This window comes from Desarmillaria tabescens (assembly GCF_030435595.1).
Source record: "Desarmillaria tabescens strain CCBAS 213 chromosome Unknown EV420scaffold_114, whole genome shotgun sequence".
NCBI classification, from domain to species: domain Eukaryota; kingdom Fungi; phylum Basidiomycota; class Agaricomycetes; order Agaricales; family Physalacriaceae; genus Desarmillaria; species Desarmillaria tabescens.
The window spans coordinates 25,118-42,778 of NW_026848413.1; the positions used below are offsets into that span (position 1 = coordinate 25,118).

General features: G+C 47.7%; 3 protein-coding genes across 3 annotated transcripts; 1 reads left to right on the top strand and 2 right to left on the bottom strand.

The window, feature by feature from the left end:
* Positions 1 to 832: 832 nt before the first annotated feature.
* Positions 833 to 5,718, top strand: EV420DRAFT_1652109 (uncharacterized protein; the record flags this gene model as incomplete). Its single annotated transcript, XM_060478609.1, has 12 exons — positions 833 to 1,013; positions 1,068 to 1,367; positions 1,421 to 1,493; positions 1,609 to 1,615; positions 1,668 to 1,701; positions 1,758 to 1,943; positions 2,004 to 2,221; positions 2,280 to 2,361; positions 2,416 to 2,481; positions 3,451 to 3,737; positions 3,785 to 4,696; positions 4,747 to 5,718. 12 exons carry the CDS (start codon positions 833 to 835, stop codon positions 5,716 to 5,718), a joined length of 3,318 nt encoding a protein of 1,105 aa, XP_060322554.1.
* Positions 5,719 to 5,870: 152 nt separating this feature from the next.
* On the bottom strand, positions 5,871 to 7,282 carry EV420DRAFT_1487184 (uncharacterized protein; the record flags this gene model as incomplete). The annotated part of the gene is made up of 7 exons (XM_060470491.1): positions 5,871 to 5,983; positions 6,064 to 6,351; positions 6,402 to 6,614; positions 6,652 to 6,687; positions 6,736 to 6,795; positions 6,845 to 7,050; positions 7,101 to 7,282. 7 exons carry the CDS (start codon positions 7,280 to 7,282, stop codon positions 5,871 to 5,873), a joined length of 1,098 nt encoding a protein of 365 aa, XP_060322555.1.
* A 616-nt stretch (positions 7,283 to 7,898) lies between these two features.
* EV420DRAFT_1487185 (uncharacterized protein) lies at positions 7,899 to 10,295 on the bottom strand (the record flags this gene model as incomplete). Its single annotated transcript, XM_060470492.1, has 13 exons — positions 7,899 to 8,081; positions 8,134 to 8,374; positions 8,455 to 8,489; positions 8,544 to 8,595; positions 8,710 to 8,857; positions 8,879 to 9,061; positions 9,114 to 9,152; positions 9,207 to 9,314; positions 9,365 to 9,489; positions 9,584 to 9,665; positions 9,725 to 9,866; positions 9,966 to 10,032; positions 10,090 to 10,295. 13 exons carry the CDS (start codon positions 10,293 to 10,295, stop codon positions 7,899 to 7,901), a joined length of 1,611 nt encoding a protein of 536 aa, XP_060322556.1.
* Between the last annotated feature and the right edge of the window lie 7,366 nt (positions 10,296 to 17,661).

Here is a 17,661-nt window from a genome sequence, read left to right on the forward strand (position 1 = left end):
CGATGGGACAGATAGTCACGAAGAACGGAGTTCGAAGTTAGGTAGAATAAACCTTAGCCGAAGCTGGGGTTCAGTCCAGCTGAGGCTCTACTTAAATACACGTGAGTATTCTAAAAATACTACTGCGCAGTCAGTCCGTGATGATCGCGTGCCGCGTAATCTGGCTGACTAAAGAAAGGAAAAGAAAAGAAAAAGAAAAAGAAAAAGAAAAGAATAACCGTAACACAAGGTCGAATAGTCATTAGACGAACGCTAGACAAACAATACATTTGGTATGTCACCCGTCCTATACCACCACTCTGAGAGAAAGGAAACTCACGATGTGATAGCTGCGAACATTATTCGCGCACTTCGCGCAAGCACTTCGTCCTGTATCCCGATCGAGGAGGAGGATACAATTTCGAGTATTTGTGCGCATTGGTTTTGAACGACGAGCCGACAATCAATACAATTGAATTGGAAGCTTATAAGAATGGCTATGGGCTGTTAGCTCCTTGCACTACAGTCCGCAATTTTAGTTCCCAAAAGGTGAATTGCGGTAAGTGAATTCTATTTTCCCTTGCACCACGCATAAATCTCACATATAATAGAGAATGGGCACAGAAAATCGGGTAAAGAGACTATGCTCATGACGGAAATGATACATCAACCATGCTCGGCCAGATTCACCATCATTCGACCGGAGGATGGTTACTGGGAGGCATGCCCCAAGATACTTATTCTTTGCCACAGTCCTCATATACATCCTATTCCACTTCCAACGACGACGCCAGTTCATATTAAATCCGAAATCAAACTATTGATACGTAGCCTCAAACACGAGCTGGCGGATATGACCCCTCGACGGTTTTGCCGACACCCTGCAGTCGTCAATCGTGTGAAACAACTCTGTCCGGATGAAGAGGAGCCGACGCTCACTCATGTCCACCCATCCTTGGCCAACTTGGACCACATAGCGTCGTACATTCACACAGAAATCAAGGTCTGTCTCCCCAATGGGACCGGATGGGATGGTAGGATCCCCAAGCTCATTAATATCGGTTACTTTACTGAAGTGGGTTCGACAGGTGTTCAGCACATGAAATCCAAACAAGACGAGGAAGGGAGCACGCCCTATATTCGTGAGATGAAGGAAATATCTTGGCAAAGACTCAAATATGGCGGGGACCACATCGATGACAGTGAAGACGAGGATGGCTCTCTTGAAGGGTTAGACGACGACTGTTTCAAGCTGATCGTGTGCATGCTGCCGCAACGCAGTGAAGACTTTCTGAAGGCAAAGTACATCCAAAGCGACATTTCTTTCAAGTGCATTCCGGGCTGGAAGGAATTTGAATTGGTCAGTGTGGACCATGAGACGAGCCAAGGTTAGTCAGTCTCCGATCTTTCTGTGACTCAGACTAATCATTCCAATCGTCAGTGGTGGTCCTCTGCAGAGCTTTCATGAACTCACAGTCCGCACGCGCTCATCAAGTGTTGTTCGTGACTATCAGGTCAGTAGTGCACCAAGACATGCAAAGGGACGTCGAATATCGACACCTGCATTCGCCTTCCCTCGACGATCATCGAGGAATATTGCACTGGGCCGCTGACCAAGATTGAGGACAGGCCAAAGGTGCGACAGAGCTTCCTACTAGTTTAACCCGAAGTTCATATTATAATGCCAGGCTTGGGCTTCCATCTTCAAGACGTCGCTCGAGAGTTAGCACACGACTGCAAGGACTTACACGAAACGAGCCGCTCTGTTTCCAGCTTAGGACCTTACGAACACATTCACAGATTGTATCGTGTATGTACAGCACATATCACTCGTGGGATCACGAGTTCGGGTGTACAAGACTATGCAGTTAAAGACAAAATGCACAGTCTGGTGTGTATTCGACATCCGAATTGGGATGAAACCCTGGCCTACATAGAAAGAGAGGGTGGGGTATCTGGTCGTAGTAAGTGGAAGTCCTCGAGATATCATCAGGCGACGTCCTAACCATTGTTTTCACGTATAGATTGGCTTTTTAATAAAATACACTCCAAATTTGCTATGCAAGGGATGTGCTGGGAAAGGAGCTTCGTTCCATTGAACATTTGGCAAGCAGGCGACGCTACGACAAACGCAGTCGAAATGTCGCATATAGATATCTATCGGGAGGGCATGCCGTGCTCCCTCATTGGCGGTATCTCTCGTGCTCGATACTACGATAAGATGCGCCTTCAGACCCATCGCGTACGCATACCTTTTCGCACTGCATGTGCCTGCTCATTGCTGACTTTTCTTTTTACAGGTCTCACAAAAGACTGGAGTGAAGGCTGCCTACAGACCTACCACGACCGTCGTTTCAGTCGTCCGAAAATATAAGCGCACTGGTAGGACCTCATCCCCTCTCCTGCAGGTGTGCATGAACTTATCTGTCGATGTAGTTATACAGCGGACACGCAAGTTCAATGTGGCTGACAAGCATATCATTGAGCAGAATGAGCGGCTGCGTAAGTCCTGGGAAAGGTATCAAAACACGGTCCGTAAGTTAGCAGCGAAACCAACTGACCTCAAAGCTATCGAGTCCCATGAAAAACAGAAGCAGGCCTATGAGAAACAGAAACAAAAGAGCCTCGACATGAAAAAGAGGTGGCATGGTCAGAGCTCAGGGCGAGTACATATAGTCTTGCAAGGGTAATTCAAAAGTCTTCATGTGTCTGAATTCTTGAATGTAAGTCGCATTTAGGAGCGAATAAAAATTTGAACATACTTTGAACGTAGTTGTACCCCGCTCGTAACACGCGTCAATGGAACTAATAGACACGTCCATAGTGTTTCTGAGTTTCTTGGTTTGTTTTTTATGACTCTTGGGCGACCATACCTTACTAAATGCACTCAGTCAATATCCTAAAAGTAATTTCATTGTCTATACAAACGTATATTTAACAAGACACAAGTTCCCCACGCACGCGTAGTAGCAGTACAGAAACAAGAAGGGAAAGCTTACATAAGCGCTTGGATGTGTTTGATAGTGTCATGTTTGAAGACCCGCCGGGGACATCCGCGGGCGCTTGCTGGGCGTCTAGACATCGGACTTTTCCGGGCACCTACTGGGCGTTTAAAACTCGGACGTCCCCGGCGGACCTTCAAACATGGCACTATCAAACACATCCAAGCGCTTATGTAAGCTTTCCCTTCTTGTTTCCATACTGCTACTACGCATGCATCGGGAAGTAAGAACTTCGGTAAGCGACCATTTTTTTTCGTAGTTAGTAGTATATATCTATGAAATAAATTATGTTTCAAACATCTTGAATGATTGTGCGCGAACCGGAATAATCTAACACGAAACTACAGTGGCGACGCATGCAGATGATAGTCGACGCCACTGTCAATTCTTATACCAATGGTATGTTATTTATTTTTTTCAAACTGTGAGTACATGGTGTTCTAACAGTTACAGTAGTCCATCTTTGTAGACCTCGAGGCCGGTGTAGAGGCTGTCCAAGACGTCGAATCCTCGTCTGAGAGCGAAGACAGCTTCATTGTCGAGGAAGAATACTCAGACGACGCTGCCGAGTCGGAGGCCGCCAACTTGTCTCCTGTTCCTTCCACACATGTACCAAAGGAAGATCAGGCATGGAACGGCTTGCTGGTGAGAGCAAAGGTGCATGCCAGGGTGAGGGAAACCACGCTGGTCGATGAGGAAAGCTACGATTTCCGATTGTTCGATGACGCTCCCGAACTTTGGGTTCTATCATGCATGGTGAGTCCTCAATTTGTCTCTATTCCTTCCATCCTGATGTTTTGAAGCCTGGTTGGGAAGACATCGTCGTCTTTCACATTGGCCGAAATGCGCGATCGGAGCACGGTATCAAAGCTGCCTTTATCATGCCTCACCTCGGCAAACAAGTCTGGCTTGAGGCGGAAATGTCGTCGGCACTCAAGGCCTGGCTTGTTGATATCCCAGGCATGGCACGGCGAAACCAGCAAGTCCAACTCCACACGGTTTCCCCAGACATGAGCCTGCGTGCCCTATGGTCGGCCTCATCGTCGCCTCCCATGGTGAATGGAGCATGGGTCAAAGTTCATCATGGCCGGTTCAAAGGCGAGGTGGGGATGGTGGCTAAGGTGTATCCTTGGGGTTGCAAGGTCTTGTTGGTACCCAAACTAGATCCCAGCCCTCGGGAAGAATCGAAGAACAAACGACGACGGCTTCAAAATTCAGACTTGGCCCCAAAACTCTTCGACCATGCAACTTTCAACGCATCAATAATTGGAGAGTCGCGTTATCGCTTTCAGGGCTTGGTGTACGAGCATGACCTTCTCGCTCGCCGCCTCTCCTTCTCCCAGATTGCGATTGCCAGCGAGATCAGCAACCAAATATTCACACTTTTTGGTCTATCGCGACATCCTCAACTCCGTAGGCACTTACAAGGGCATCCAAGAATCTCTGAATGGTGCTTTCAGGTTGGAGAAAAGGTGACTCAAGTAGGGATGGGTCGAGCTGGAATCATCCATACTGTCGGCAAAGACGGCTTGGAGGTTCAATTCGCAGAAGGAGTATTCCCAGTCCGATGGGCTGACATTCGCAAAGAGTTCGAAGTGGGACAGTACGTCCAGATCACAGAGGGTGCACCTGCAGAAAGATGGTGTGGATGGATACACGCATTCGAGGGGAGCCTTTTACAGTTGATTTCCGGCTCCAACAGTCGTGAAATTCAGGTACTTCGTATATTGTGGAGTTGTCTATTCGAAACTGACAGCAATTGTAGAGCGTACACCCAAACACTGTCATCGCCGACAGTCCGCCCCACAGTGGAATGAGCTCCACTTCATCGACCCAATCCTCGATTCCCGCATCGACGCCTGTCATACCATGGAAAGGGACGAGAGTTTTGGTGATTGCACAAGGCCATCCCTGGCGTACGAAGACCGCAGACGTAATGGACGTCAACATCATGACAGATCCGCGTTATCCTGAACCAATCTTACAGATATTGGTTCAGCTTGCTCACTACGATGCCAATGCTCCTTTCCTGTCTCGCTGGTTCCCCTACCTCGATATAATCGAAGCCGACTCATGGCTGCCTCTCAATGAGGCACAACCATTATCAGACGCCCATAGTTTCTTTCGTACCTGGGTGCCTCATACCAACATCTTGCAGGAGAAGGGGAGGCGTATTCCTCCGGAACCCATCGTGGTGGAAGAGCCCGGCAATGCTACTCCCAGGCCTGATCCCACCGAACGATGTTTCTCTCCAGCCTGGGATCCATCTTCCCCCGATCCCATCCACTGGTGCCTTGATCCACAGCTCATTGGTATGAGGTTCCGTGTACAATACAACGGGCGCCAAATTGCCGCCTCGGTGAGATGTGAAAAAGATGGAAAGATGAATTGCATCAGGGTCGATACACCGTTGAAAGAAGTTCTCGACCCCACCAGAGTACTTCCGATTCATCCAAAGGCACGACATTATGACATGTTTCTGGTAATCTCAGGCGAGCATCGTGGAAAATGGGTTAGGAGCATCCAATTCACGAAGCGCTCGCCCAGTGATAGCACGGATCTGGATTGGAATGTGGCTGTGGTGATACCGCGAGCTCCCTTCCTTGAGGACGAAGTAACGGATGACAGGATTGTTTTGCATAGCTCCATGATGACCCTTGCAGCAGAGACAGACGATTCCAAGCGATTGAATTTGAATGTGAAAAAGTGGCTACGACAGCCTGCGTGGGACTATTGATGTATCTATACTATCTTGTGTAATATCTGTTTTTACATTGCATCATGTGTAGTAATACCAGTATAATACCACTGTATTTATCATTCGCAATCAGATACACTTTTATTCGGAACATCTATGGGCAACAGTGAGGAAATCCATCACGATAATATCTACCACAGCCCGAGCACCTCACTATAAGCATAGAAAGCTCCTCCCCTGTTACCCCACGATGATCCAAAGATAAGCAATTCCAGAGAACGACTTTCTGCCCTACCGGAGCGGTCTGTCGGATAAGAGATGGTGCGCCTGGCCCGTCCTTGTCAATCCCAACTGGATGAGTAGGAGGGAACTGATATCACTCACCGGTACTCATGACTGCGGCCGTCTGCACGCCCACCTCTTGGCGCGCGGGACCTTGAGTAGCGGGAGCCATCGTGAAGGCTTTGACTTGAACCTCCTTCTCTGGGGCTGGAGGTGCTGGCGCCGGCACTGGCACAGCCTTGACGATCCTACCTGGTACGTCTTTCTGTTGTCCTGCAGAAACTGGCTCCTTATCTTCATTATCCCATTGGCTGCGCAGCTTTTTGTAAATGCGATTGACAGGCTCTCGTCTCGCCGCGCTTTTTTTCTCCACGGCTGCCAAATCAACGACTATATAAAATATGAGCACCGAAACAGCCAAGCTAGAGCGTCAAACGAACCTGGTACTTTGGTCGTTTGCGAAGTTACGTCACGGACATCGTCGGTTTGTCCGCTATTCTCCTCGGGCTCCTCTTCTGAATCGGGGACTCTGCTGGAATACCGGCGGTTTGGGTCGTCCGACGTGTATTCCAGACCTTCGTCAATGTCGGAAAGGTTGCACGCGATCTGGTTCCAAGCTTTCCCATGGTGTTCCTCCCAGCGCTGTTCGTACTCTGAAAGGCGGTTCTAGTATCGCTGGGGACAACTTACTCCAGTAGTCCATGTTCTCGATGTCTTGACTGCCAACTGTACCCTACGTCAAAAGCATTCAACGCCGATGGGCTAGTTACTTACCGGCATAGTTTTGGAGGGCTGTTTGAGGAAGACCCGGACCAAATACCTTGGAGAGATCGACTACGGCCCTTCGTGAGAACCAGAGCAACACCAGGATGCGCTGACATACCTTCATATCCACAATAATCAGAGGCGCAGAGAAAGCGCCATTTTCCATCATCGCCCTGGCGTAGAATCGTCTGAACAAGCGCGGAGGAAGGATCTTTCAATGGACAAAGGCAGTTGGGCGGAGTGACATCCCACTCCAGCATATACTGCCTGAGATTTTCCACACTGACGGGGACGAGCACTCCGTTCTCCTGTCTCCAGGCAGGACTGTTCGGTACATGTTAGAACGACACCTTGAAAGGAATATAGGTACTTACTAGGTCCAGACGTTCATCATAACACCCGTAATGGTGACTAAATGTCGGATGGCTCTGTTCTTGACGAAATCGAGAGACCTCTGGGTATCGTAAAGACATTTCTCGAGAGCAAGAGCGGTGTCTGGGGATGGAGGAGGTGTAAAACGGTCGCTTGACTTCGAAACAGACCTCGTAGGAGGCATCGTCAGAGGAGACTGTTGCTTGACGGGATAGGGACGAGATATAAGTCGAGGTTGAGGCGGGGAAGGTAGGCTTCTGGTACGAAGGTCGCGGCCCATGTCTCTTACCAGAATCTCTCTCTATTTACTAAAAAATAGAATTCCTTCATTTCCCGAGGAAATAACACCCCAGACGTGCCTAATAGCTAAAATTGCTTCGCATTTAGGTTTAGAATACTGGATCTCAAACACAGCCCGGTAAATAACTTCAACACCTTGCAGTAGTATTAGAGTTATACTCTCTAGACCAATGGACCGAATAGGATCTGTGTCCTGAATGAAGAGGGAGAAACCAAACTTAATCTTAATATTGAGAATACAGTATTCGCTACCTGCAATTGGACCGAATTGCCCGACTGCTGTTGAGACGAAGCTAATACTCACAATATAAAGTTAGGTTTTCATGCTGTGTTTCTATGGTAGGCTGGTAGGCCCTTGGATATCGGTTACTCAAATTCATTCCTCGCATCGTGTTCGGCACTGATGAGGAACCAACTGATAAACACGGTTGTCGATGTTCGTTCGAGATTCGAGAATGTTTTCTGATAACGGAATGGAAATCTTTTATTACAGCGGCGTATCAGTTGCCATTGGCAGGTCCTACAATCTGCACAAAGACGCATTGAATCCCCCAATAGTCTTGGATCATGTCTTCGAGGTGTTCTAGCTTTGTGTACACCATCGCGTTTGTCCATCCGTCAGGAGGTGTGCCCGCATCAAGCCATCGATGTTTAAGACCCATAATATACAAAGAAAATAGCTCCTGAACAAAACTGCCGTGAGCAGAGGTTGATTGGGATTTAATAAATACGCACAATTTTCCGTTGTTTCTTATCCAGGTTGGCGCGAGTTGGGTTAATGGCCTCAGATTCGGTAGGCCATCTGTTGAACCACCTAGAGTAAACACGCTCCAAATACAGCAGAATGCGGTTGCTCTGGATGGCTTTCTCGAAGGTAGGGCCTTGATCAGCCAACCAAACTTGCTGCTCGGGGCTGTAATCATACTGAACCGCATAATGGTACGGTCCAATAACTGGCAGCATGTCCAGGAGAGGTCTGTCAAAGACGAAGTGAGTGAGGAAGACCAGTAAGAGGGGAACTCATACTCATCGAGGGGATTTGATGACATGACCGACCGAGTCCAGGTGAGGTGGAACAATCTTAAGTATCTCTAGCCACGGATCAGCCAGTCAAAAATAGATGATGCGATCCCGATAGCACGTACGGTGATGGCAGAAAACAACGGGTTATTGGTTTCATGGAACATCGCAGTATCTCTATTCGTATGTTGTTGTCATTGTTCTGTCCTAATTAATCGTTCTAAAAAATGTACACCGTTCAAAGGGGATTTATTTTGCCGGAACAAGTGCTACTATGTTGCATGTATCTACTCGGAGTCCAATATTTCGATGGTTTCTATAGCTAAGGGAGTGCTCGTAAAGATATCAGGAACGTAAGTCGCTCTCTCCTTGCCTTTGCCCTTCTCCTTTTTGACAGATCCCCCCTTCGCAGTCTTGCGATGCGGAATCGGTTTCAGCGCTGCAAAACAAACATGCTCACTGTGGACAAGTTTACTGAAGACTTTGCCACACTCGAGGCAGAGAGCAGTGATTTGCTTGTACTCCGAGAGGGTGATACCTTCTCCCGACGTATAGCGACCTTGAAGAGTTTGAAGAGTTTCAGTTGGGAGTGCCGCGGCGCCCTGGAAGAACTCTTCCATGGTCGACGTGCCACGTAAGGATACTGTGATGTATTTATGAGTTAAGGAATTAAAAAAGAGAGAAATACGATGTACTTTTGCAGAGAAAGGACTCTTTGAACATGACGTCCTGAGCTATTGCAATAGGTGGTCAGTCTATGATAAAGCTAGGAAGATAACGAAACTCACCAACAGCTTTTTTTGAGGACAGAACTCCCCAGTGAGGGGGGGAGAAATCCTCGATGTCACTCTGTGTCGAAGGCTGCGCCTGCGAGCGACTTTTTTTGGGCGATCCATCTGGTTAATGGCGATGAGATGAATTATAATTGTGATAACGAAGGTCGTACCATTGGATTCAAACTCATGCTTACGCTTAGAGGTACCCGAAGACCATAGAACCTCATCTAGCGCGTGCAGCAAGCTTGAGCTGGATGATGACAGGACGGGAGAGGGGGTGAACCGAGGGGAGGACCTGTTTTCATTGGAAGTGAGAGTAGGAGTGACGGTGATTGGCTCTGAACAGGGAATAGTGTCAGTACTAAGTCAGACAAAGAAAAGGAATAAACGTATGCGTTGCCACGGTCGCGGGGTTGAACGCAGCAAGGGTATTTCCGAGAGCACCATTGTTGGTAAGCTCCTCAATAGGAACTGCCAAACACGTAGCCTCAGTGTTTTTACATTTGGAACAAATGAAAACACAAACTTACCAAAGAATTTGCATCCAAAGATGCCTAGGCCAGGCTGCGCAGTGCTGCAGCGTAGAGCGAGTTTACCAGGGTTTCCGAGGTCGGCGTTCGCGGCAGGGCTCATGGTAAAAAGGACGGTCTCATGATACTCGCCGGCAAAAGCCTGCGGGCACCAGCAAGAGGGGAAAACGAAGGTCGAGGACGCCTAATCTCGTAAAAGTAAGCTATTATGCATTTTTTTGATGAATTAAAGAGGACTTACACGCAACGCAGCCAACTGATTCGCGTGAACAGGCCGCCAGACACTGTTTGCGTCCTGATATCCTGGGCTGCAATTAACAAAACATGTGAGTACGATACAAAAGAAACAGAAAACAAAAACTTACTAGACAAAGAATATAAGACTTTGAGACGCCGGGTCAAAGGAGAGGACGGTATTATTGTAACGAAAGTGGTACTGCTGGATGTTGCGCGCTCGCGTAAAGAGTGCCTCGTGGTTGTTCCCCCCGGACAGCGAGAGTTGGTGAGGAATTCTGAGTGTCGAAAGCACTGAGTTTGGGGTAAGCGCCGAGTTTGGGGTGCGTGGGCTCATGGTAAAAGAGAAGATCAAAGAGTGGGGGGGGGGGGAATCGGGGAGTTAGCTATTGGCAGTGTTTTATAGTCGGCAAGGGGCGGGATAAAGGGTATTTAGCGGCGTCATGGCACTTCATGGATGCTAAAAACTGAAGGAATAAACGATAAAGAAAGTAAAATTTACACCTGCGCGATGGGAGCGGGCGATGTAGAAAAAAAAAACCTAGCGACGGACAAAGAACTTCCAGGAAGCGGCATTCGGACTTTTCGGGTGGAAGGCTTCACGCGGATGAGCGGGATCGATCGTGTTCTTGCAAAGTTTATTGGTCAGATAGCAACGCGCCAAGCGGGCTCAGGCGGGATGGGCGCAAAACCGTGACAGTTAATATTTACTAGTATTTACTTACGGCGCCAAGGATGCCGACACGGCATCTCGGGCCTTGCTTCGGTACCGTATAGTGATGTCACAGTACCTACACGTCTTCGTTACGTAACAGGTACTCACTAGTAATGTACTGTGTACCGACTAAGCTCATCTTGCAAGGAAGTCCCTACAGCCGAACAACCGCCCACAGGTTGACGTTTGGAGGGGTTCTCGTAGTCGATATACAGTCCACATCGGAACATCCAGGCTGGGAAGAGGGAGGAAGGAATGGTTATACCGATCAGCTGTGTCATGTCCGAAATACGAAAAATTATGCTCCACCAATACTACCAGAACTACTCACTTCCAACTCGGAACAATAACTCAAGACTATCTATAGAATGATGTATAAGCTATATTTTTAAATGAATTTCAAGCTATGAGGTCAAGAATATATGCAAAAGCACGCAAAAAAAAAGATTCAAAGATGTAGCAGAACAAGTTGTATCAACCGAGGTTCGAACTCGAGCACCACCGTAGTGTACAGTGTGTAAATTACACGCTAACCGCTACAGCATAAAAGCAACAGCAAGATGTCCAAACGGTTCATCAAATTCGAGAAAATAGATCGCCGGCAGAGAAACAGCTGCCCCGTTTTTGATGGCTGGAAGGCAGCTCTATCGTCGATAGATACACCACATTGAAGCATCTGGGTTATATGGTCATCAGGGCGAAAAATGAGGAAAGGTCCATGTAAAGGGAAAACACGTCCACGCACTTATCCCTGGGTGGGAGCTGTGAGTTGTACTCTCACTAAATGCCCACTTTGAACGCGTACGCTTCCGTGAATGGCTTCGTACTGGCTTCTGCGGGGAATAAGTAGCGGCCGCACCCACAGTGATCAGGCCATTTCGCAAGCTAATCTCACTGCGAAGGATGAACGTCATTTGACGTTAGTATCTGCCAGGACCGATACTGGCGGTGGTCGCAGAAGAGCGAGCTTCATACTGACAGTCAAACGACCATGATTGATGATACGAATCTTGCGGTGCTTCCGACACTTCTGGGAAATTGTGCAATCACGAACTAGCTTCATGGCTGGTATTCTCACGGCAAGCCCGGTCTTATGTGCATGGGAAAAGTCAATACAAGGTATGATTTCTAGTAGACCAAGAACACTACTGGATGGCATCTATCAGAGGCACAACCAGAGGCAAAGATGCTCACTTTTCCTACATATATGCATTTGATATATCAACGAATAAACTGCACCAACAGAAAAGACTAGTCGTTCCTTCGGTACCACTTGCGAGCACATCGTTAACGAAAACCAAAAGAATAACGAGTCACCCCAACCTCACACCGTATCCGGCAACTCAGCCAGACATTTCCTCACCCTCTCGAGCACCTCCAGCCTATCATACACAAACCTCCCACATCCCAGACATTTTTCCGACAGACAAGCCTCCATCTCCGGCCACTCCTCTATCTCCAACGAACAGAGCCTATCTCCCGACGGCCTCGCGTCCATATCCCAAAACATCTTCCACACCAGCGCCGCCCACGCTGACCCGTCAACCGATCTATCGCAACCCTCACACCTCGCGTCCCATTCCATACCCTTCCGGAACTCATCTCGCCGCTGCCGGTGAAACTTGAATAGCTTCACCAGCGAACGCGTCGGAATCCGCTGCAGTGCCTCCTGGTGCTGCTCCTCATTCAGAGATAAACTCAGCGTATGCTTCGACGCAAGCGCGACCTCCTCCTCCCACCCGAACCTCGTCGCTATTGCATACACCCGAAGTGGTTCTCGCAGGAATACCGGGGCAGTTATCGATGCACGCACGATATCCAGTGCACCTCTCGCTCCCCACGTCTCCGCTAGACTAAGCACGCCTTCAAGTTCGTCAAATGTGCGCCAAGGTGGGATTGCCAAACCGCTGATAATCCGTAGCAGTCGTTCAAGAATGACATCGTGTTCGTGGATGGGTATAGATTCGCCATCTGGTCCGAATGTGAAAGAGCTTGAAGCGAAGAACGTGGTGGTTCGTCGTAAGACTGAGGATGGGAGGCGGTATAGGGTACCGTCGAGCGAAGATAAGACAGCATCGGCGCCTGGGTTACTGAAGTTAGGATGATAGGCTGATCTGTGGTCCATCGTGGAGGCGATGAAAGAAGGACGGCCTGAGGTGACTCTACAGAGTGAGCATGTGTTGATCGTCTCGTTGCCGCATGGCCGTTCCGGTAATCCGAATCGCATCAATGTGAACACATGCCGTAGGGAAGTGAATGATGACAGGGATCATCTAGAACAGCAGTACTGTAAGAACTGACAGCATGAACGGACGAAATACCACACACCGAGGCGTGAACATGACGTTTGAACCTTCAGTAGAGCTCGGGGGCATCACATCTGAGGTCGACGATTGGCCCTTGCTTGCACACAACGTCCATGAACTATCTTGATTTCGGGTCATCTTCGTCAACCATCATTATTCCTTCGTCACGTCGTCAGCCGAGTATACCGCTGAACTTGCAACGGTCATGCTCACGGTCAGAGTTTCATCTCGGACAAGCGATTTCTGGGGAGGCAGCTCTTCAGAGAGTTGGATGATAATAAATGAATATTGAGCTTGAGGAGCGCGCGCTGTACTATGAGATGCGTCAGGAAAGGAAAAATATGGCAAGGCACGACATGCATACCTTTTCGCCATTACACGCAAGCGACGGCAATCGCGATTCCAGATTCAGATGTCCAACCACCTCTTGGATTTATGCGCGAGAGAAATGGTATGTATCGCAAAGCGTCGCCGTATCGAGAGTTCTTGATAGCCGTGATGAGCAACAAAGATGTCGACGAACGCTCGACTGGACTCTTACCTTGCGAAAACTGCGTCGATAACGCCAACAAGACGAAGATAACTTCAAAAATTTTGCCTAAAATAGAATTATTGAGGAAATTATCATCGAAAGACACTAGACAAAAGTCGCCTACCTTTCCAGTTTGCTCGCCATGAGTTCATTCTCGCAACGTTCTTGACTGTTTTCTTCGCGTCGTTCCATTCCGAAGATCATCCTCTTGTCGTGAATAAGATAAATTCGATTCATAAAAGCACACATGGTCGGGATCCTGCATGTGGGAAGAGGAGAGAAGAATGGGACGATGGTGGTGGTCACAAACAAAGAAATCGTGGGAAAGTTATGACCGCGTCATCATAAACAGAACCTCGGGCCGACGTCCGGTGACCTCCGTCGTCCCTCCGTCATCTACCCAACATCTACCGCACCAGTGGACTGCGCGCCTCTTGTTGAACTCACTGCTGAATCCAGTACATTCTCTTTGCGGAAAAACAAGACCTCAAAATGTCGTGACATTTCATTTGAACTTCTAATAGTAAAAATGAGTTTGAGATAATTTCCGTATTCTTTGAGGCGAAGGAAAAGGACAGGAAAAACGGAATGAAAAAGGCGTCTCCCGCAGTCAGAACAAAGGAAACCACTTTTCATTCGGAGTAATTCTGTGTTCGGTACGTGAAAGGAGCGGTGAGCACTAATAGTACAAATTTTTCATTGCGTTTTCCGTATCCTGTTTTCGTGCCATACAAAGGGAACAAAAATTCACGACATTTTAGAATACCTTTTTCCGTCTGTAAAAGGAACCGGCCCCAGCAGTGAATAAACTTGCAAGCCATACGACATGTAGGCATTTCCCCAAAATAAGTATTCAATGCTGAAAATTAACTTTCTAGGCTTTGTCACAACATAATAATTGGTAGTTGTCATAACCGGTCGAGGGGAGGATGATATCCTATCATCATCAATCTGCGAAGTGTACAAGATACTCTGGTTCGCTCCGATAATGGGATATTGCAGCCCGCGACGTGATGTCTTCCACCTTTGCAAACGGTTCGACATGCTCTGGACACTTTCCGCAAAAAAAACACACAACAGTTCAGTTCAGTATTCTTGCTCATGTGAATTTTTCATCTCTTCTTTCCGGCGACTAAAATAATCAGGAACAAGACCGGACGTTCCTAACACCTGAATCTGCTACAATATCTCTCTACGGATTATTCTTCCCACCAAATTTCTTCTTATTGTTCACGAGGCCCATCACAGAGATGACATGACCGTCGGAAGCGGATGTTAGAAGCAGCGAGGAACTGATGGAATCTGTAGGCTTTCATCCTCTGCCGACATGCAGACTGTTGCTCATTGAGTTCACCAGTTCTTCTCCCGTCCTTTGCGCGAGGACTTCGAGGTAATAGTCCCTTGCTATTGCATCCATTCGACACCAGAAGCTGCTTTCCATCAAACCTGGTCAACGAAACTTTCACTTGGCTTCCATCTAACAGTCCACCCCAGGCCTCGCATCTCTGCCTCACTCTAATAGTCCACAACGGCTACCATACAGCCTGGCTTTCTTTCTGATAAGCGGGTGAGTAGCCTCCCTTGATAACTTTTCCCGGTGATCGTCATGATTTGACAGATCATACCGACAGCAACAATGTTCCTGGAAGAATCAAAGCCACGATTTGCTGACTCCGCCCGAACTTCTCTCGCTTCATCACTCGTCCTCCACCGTCGTAGGACTCACTGTAGAGTTCCGTGTTATACAGCGGATGTACCAATACACCGGACATATCTCCCTTTCGCACAGTGAAAAATGGCTCATCTCTATATAAACCACTTCAGGCTCTAGCATTCTACTCACAAGGACTTTCCACGTCTTTCTTAACTGACCATGCGCGCATTCCAAAGAGAGCTATTCTCCTCTGTACTGCTTGCGCTCCTCTTTGCCAACGTCTCGTACGCTGCACGGGCACGTAGAATTTTGCGAGCGCACTTGAGAGCATGCGTTTGCGTTCTCTCGCATGCGATTGTCACGCTTGCATTTGCGCGTGCGAGCGTGACAAAGACCTTCTTGAGATTTCTTGTATAAAAATAGTGCCAGAATCTAGTCAGTGCTGCTAGATGCAGAGAGATATAATACTTTTTGACAAAGACCAGAAAGTTGAAGGTTTTTTTGAGGTGATGCTCTCTCAAAGTTCAAAACCAAAACTCAAGAGCCGAAAAATCAAGCTATGAAGCGATTCTTTGACCTGGGATATCCGGTAAATCAGTAATTTATTTTAAAAGTTGTCGATAGAAGAGTCTAATCCCAAGAACATTGGCATAAGGCATGAACAGACTTGGAGGAAAGAAGTTAAAGAAGGTAAGTCAAATGTTGGCTGCTGGTCAGAGGGGGTCAAATTCAATAGCAGGTATATCATAGGAATATGAAATGAGCCCATATATGATGACTAGATGCCGATAGCTTAGAGATATCAGAAGTGACCAACAGTTAAGACGGTTCAACTCGAGTCGAACGCAAATGTTACACGATGTCACACATCCGTCACACTTGCGAGCCAATTGCGAGCCGCTGTTGCTCGCTTGCGTTTAATTTCCAACCGCATGTGTTATTGTTGGGATTTACAACTTCAAGCTTGTACTAGAAGATTCCCGAAGCTTCGGCTTACTCATTTGTCACGATACTTAGATATATTTAGTTACTTTGGTAGAATATTCTAGATACATTTCGTAGTATATAAGGAGCTCATTAGGAGCTCTAGTAGCTAACAATTAGGTATTATTCCTACTGCAAGCCTCCCACTGCAATAATTCCAACAGTTATTTTCAAGAACGCATGCGTGCATCTACATAAGGCTTGCGTTCGACTTTGGGATGCATGTGTTACATGTTTGTGAGATGCGTAAGCAGGTTTCTTCATCCCGCCAAGTTCAAAAAAGGGTAAGATTTCTTAGTCATTTCGAAATGAAATGTCGCTGTGATGGAGGGATCTCTTTTTGTGGCCAACAACTATACCTTTATAGCATTTTCATATTATTCAATGGTTTTCCTGAGTCATAGTAAGCGACATTGACCTGGTGGGACATATCCAGGAACTCGGAACAGTAAGTAAATGTTCAAGATAAGACAGAGTTTACTAGTGTCTTTAAGACAGCAATAAGTATTCATAGGCCACGCAAACAAACGTATCCATATGCGCGCAAATGCATGCAAGTTAAACGCAAGCGAACGCAATTCAACTTGAGTTGAACGCAAATGAACCGCAGTTGAACGCAACTCGCAAGTGTCGCTCGTAAAATTCTCCTGGCCCACGCTGCACCTTGGCCAACCTCCTCCAAACACTCCACTCACCAACGGAGGACCATCGGACGCGACATGACAATCGATACATACCATCCCGCATCGACCTTCAAGGTAATAAAACAATGATATTGTTCTTTTCATTGTCTTATATCTTTCTTTTCAGACTTATGGAGAAGGGAAAGCCATCTCGTCTTTCGCTAGTGGGAACCTGGAGACATCCGCCGTCTCCTTCATTGCATCTGAGCTCGGCGTCGACGCCTCTACTATCACCTTCAACTCTGGTCACTCTGCTGAGAACGATGTGAGCTACGCCTACGCGAAGCAATACCATGTACGCCTTCCATGCGATTACTATAACCATACCCCTTATGTCTAATACTCAGGACGGCATTCCCTTTGCCAATGCCGTCGCCAACGTTGCGTTCAAGAACGGCAACACTGTCTCATTCGGCTCGTCATTCGTCGACACATGTAAGTAACCTATTGCGGCGATCTCCAAATCACTGACAACTGCGTATAGCGAACATCACCTCCTCCCAGCCATCCATAGAACTAGACTCAATCATCAGCAAAGTCGAGGACGCTCTCGCCGGCACCTACAGTGGCATAAACTCCCTCGAATACCTCGTCCTCTCAGACGGATCCGTAGCCCTCACCCACGTAGTCCAAGTCCTCAACGCCGACGCCAACACCGGATACGAAGCATTCGTCGATGCCCACTCCGGCGACATCATCGCAGTCACCGACTTCTCTTCCCAGGCTGCGGTAATCCCTAACATAATCCTTATTTTCGCATGGCTAACTACGCTCTAGTACACCGTCGTACCAATAACCGAAGCATCCGTCGCAGAAGGCGAAGAAACTC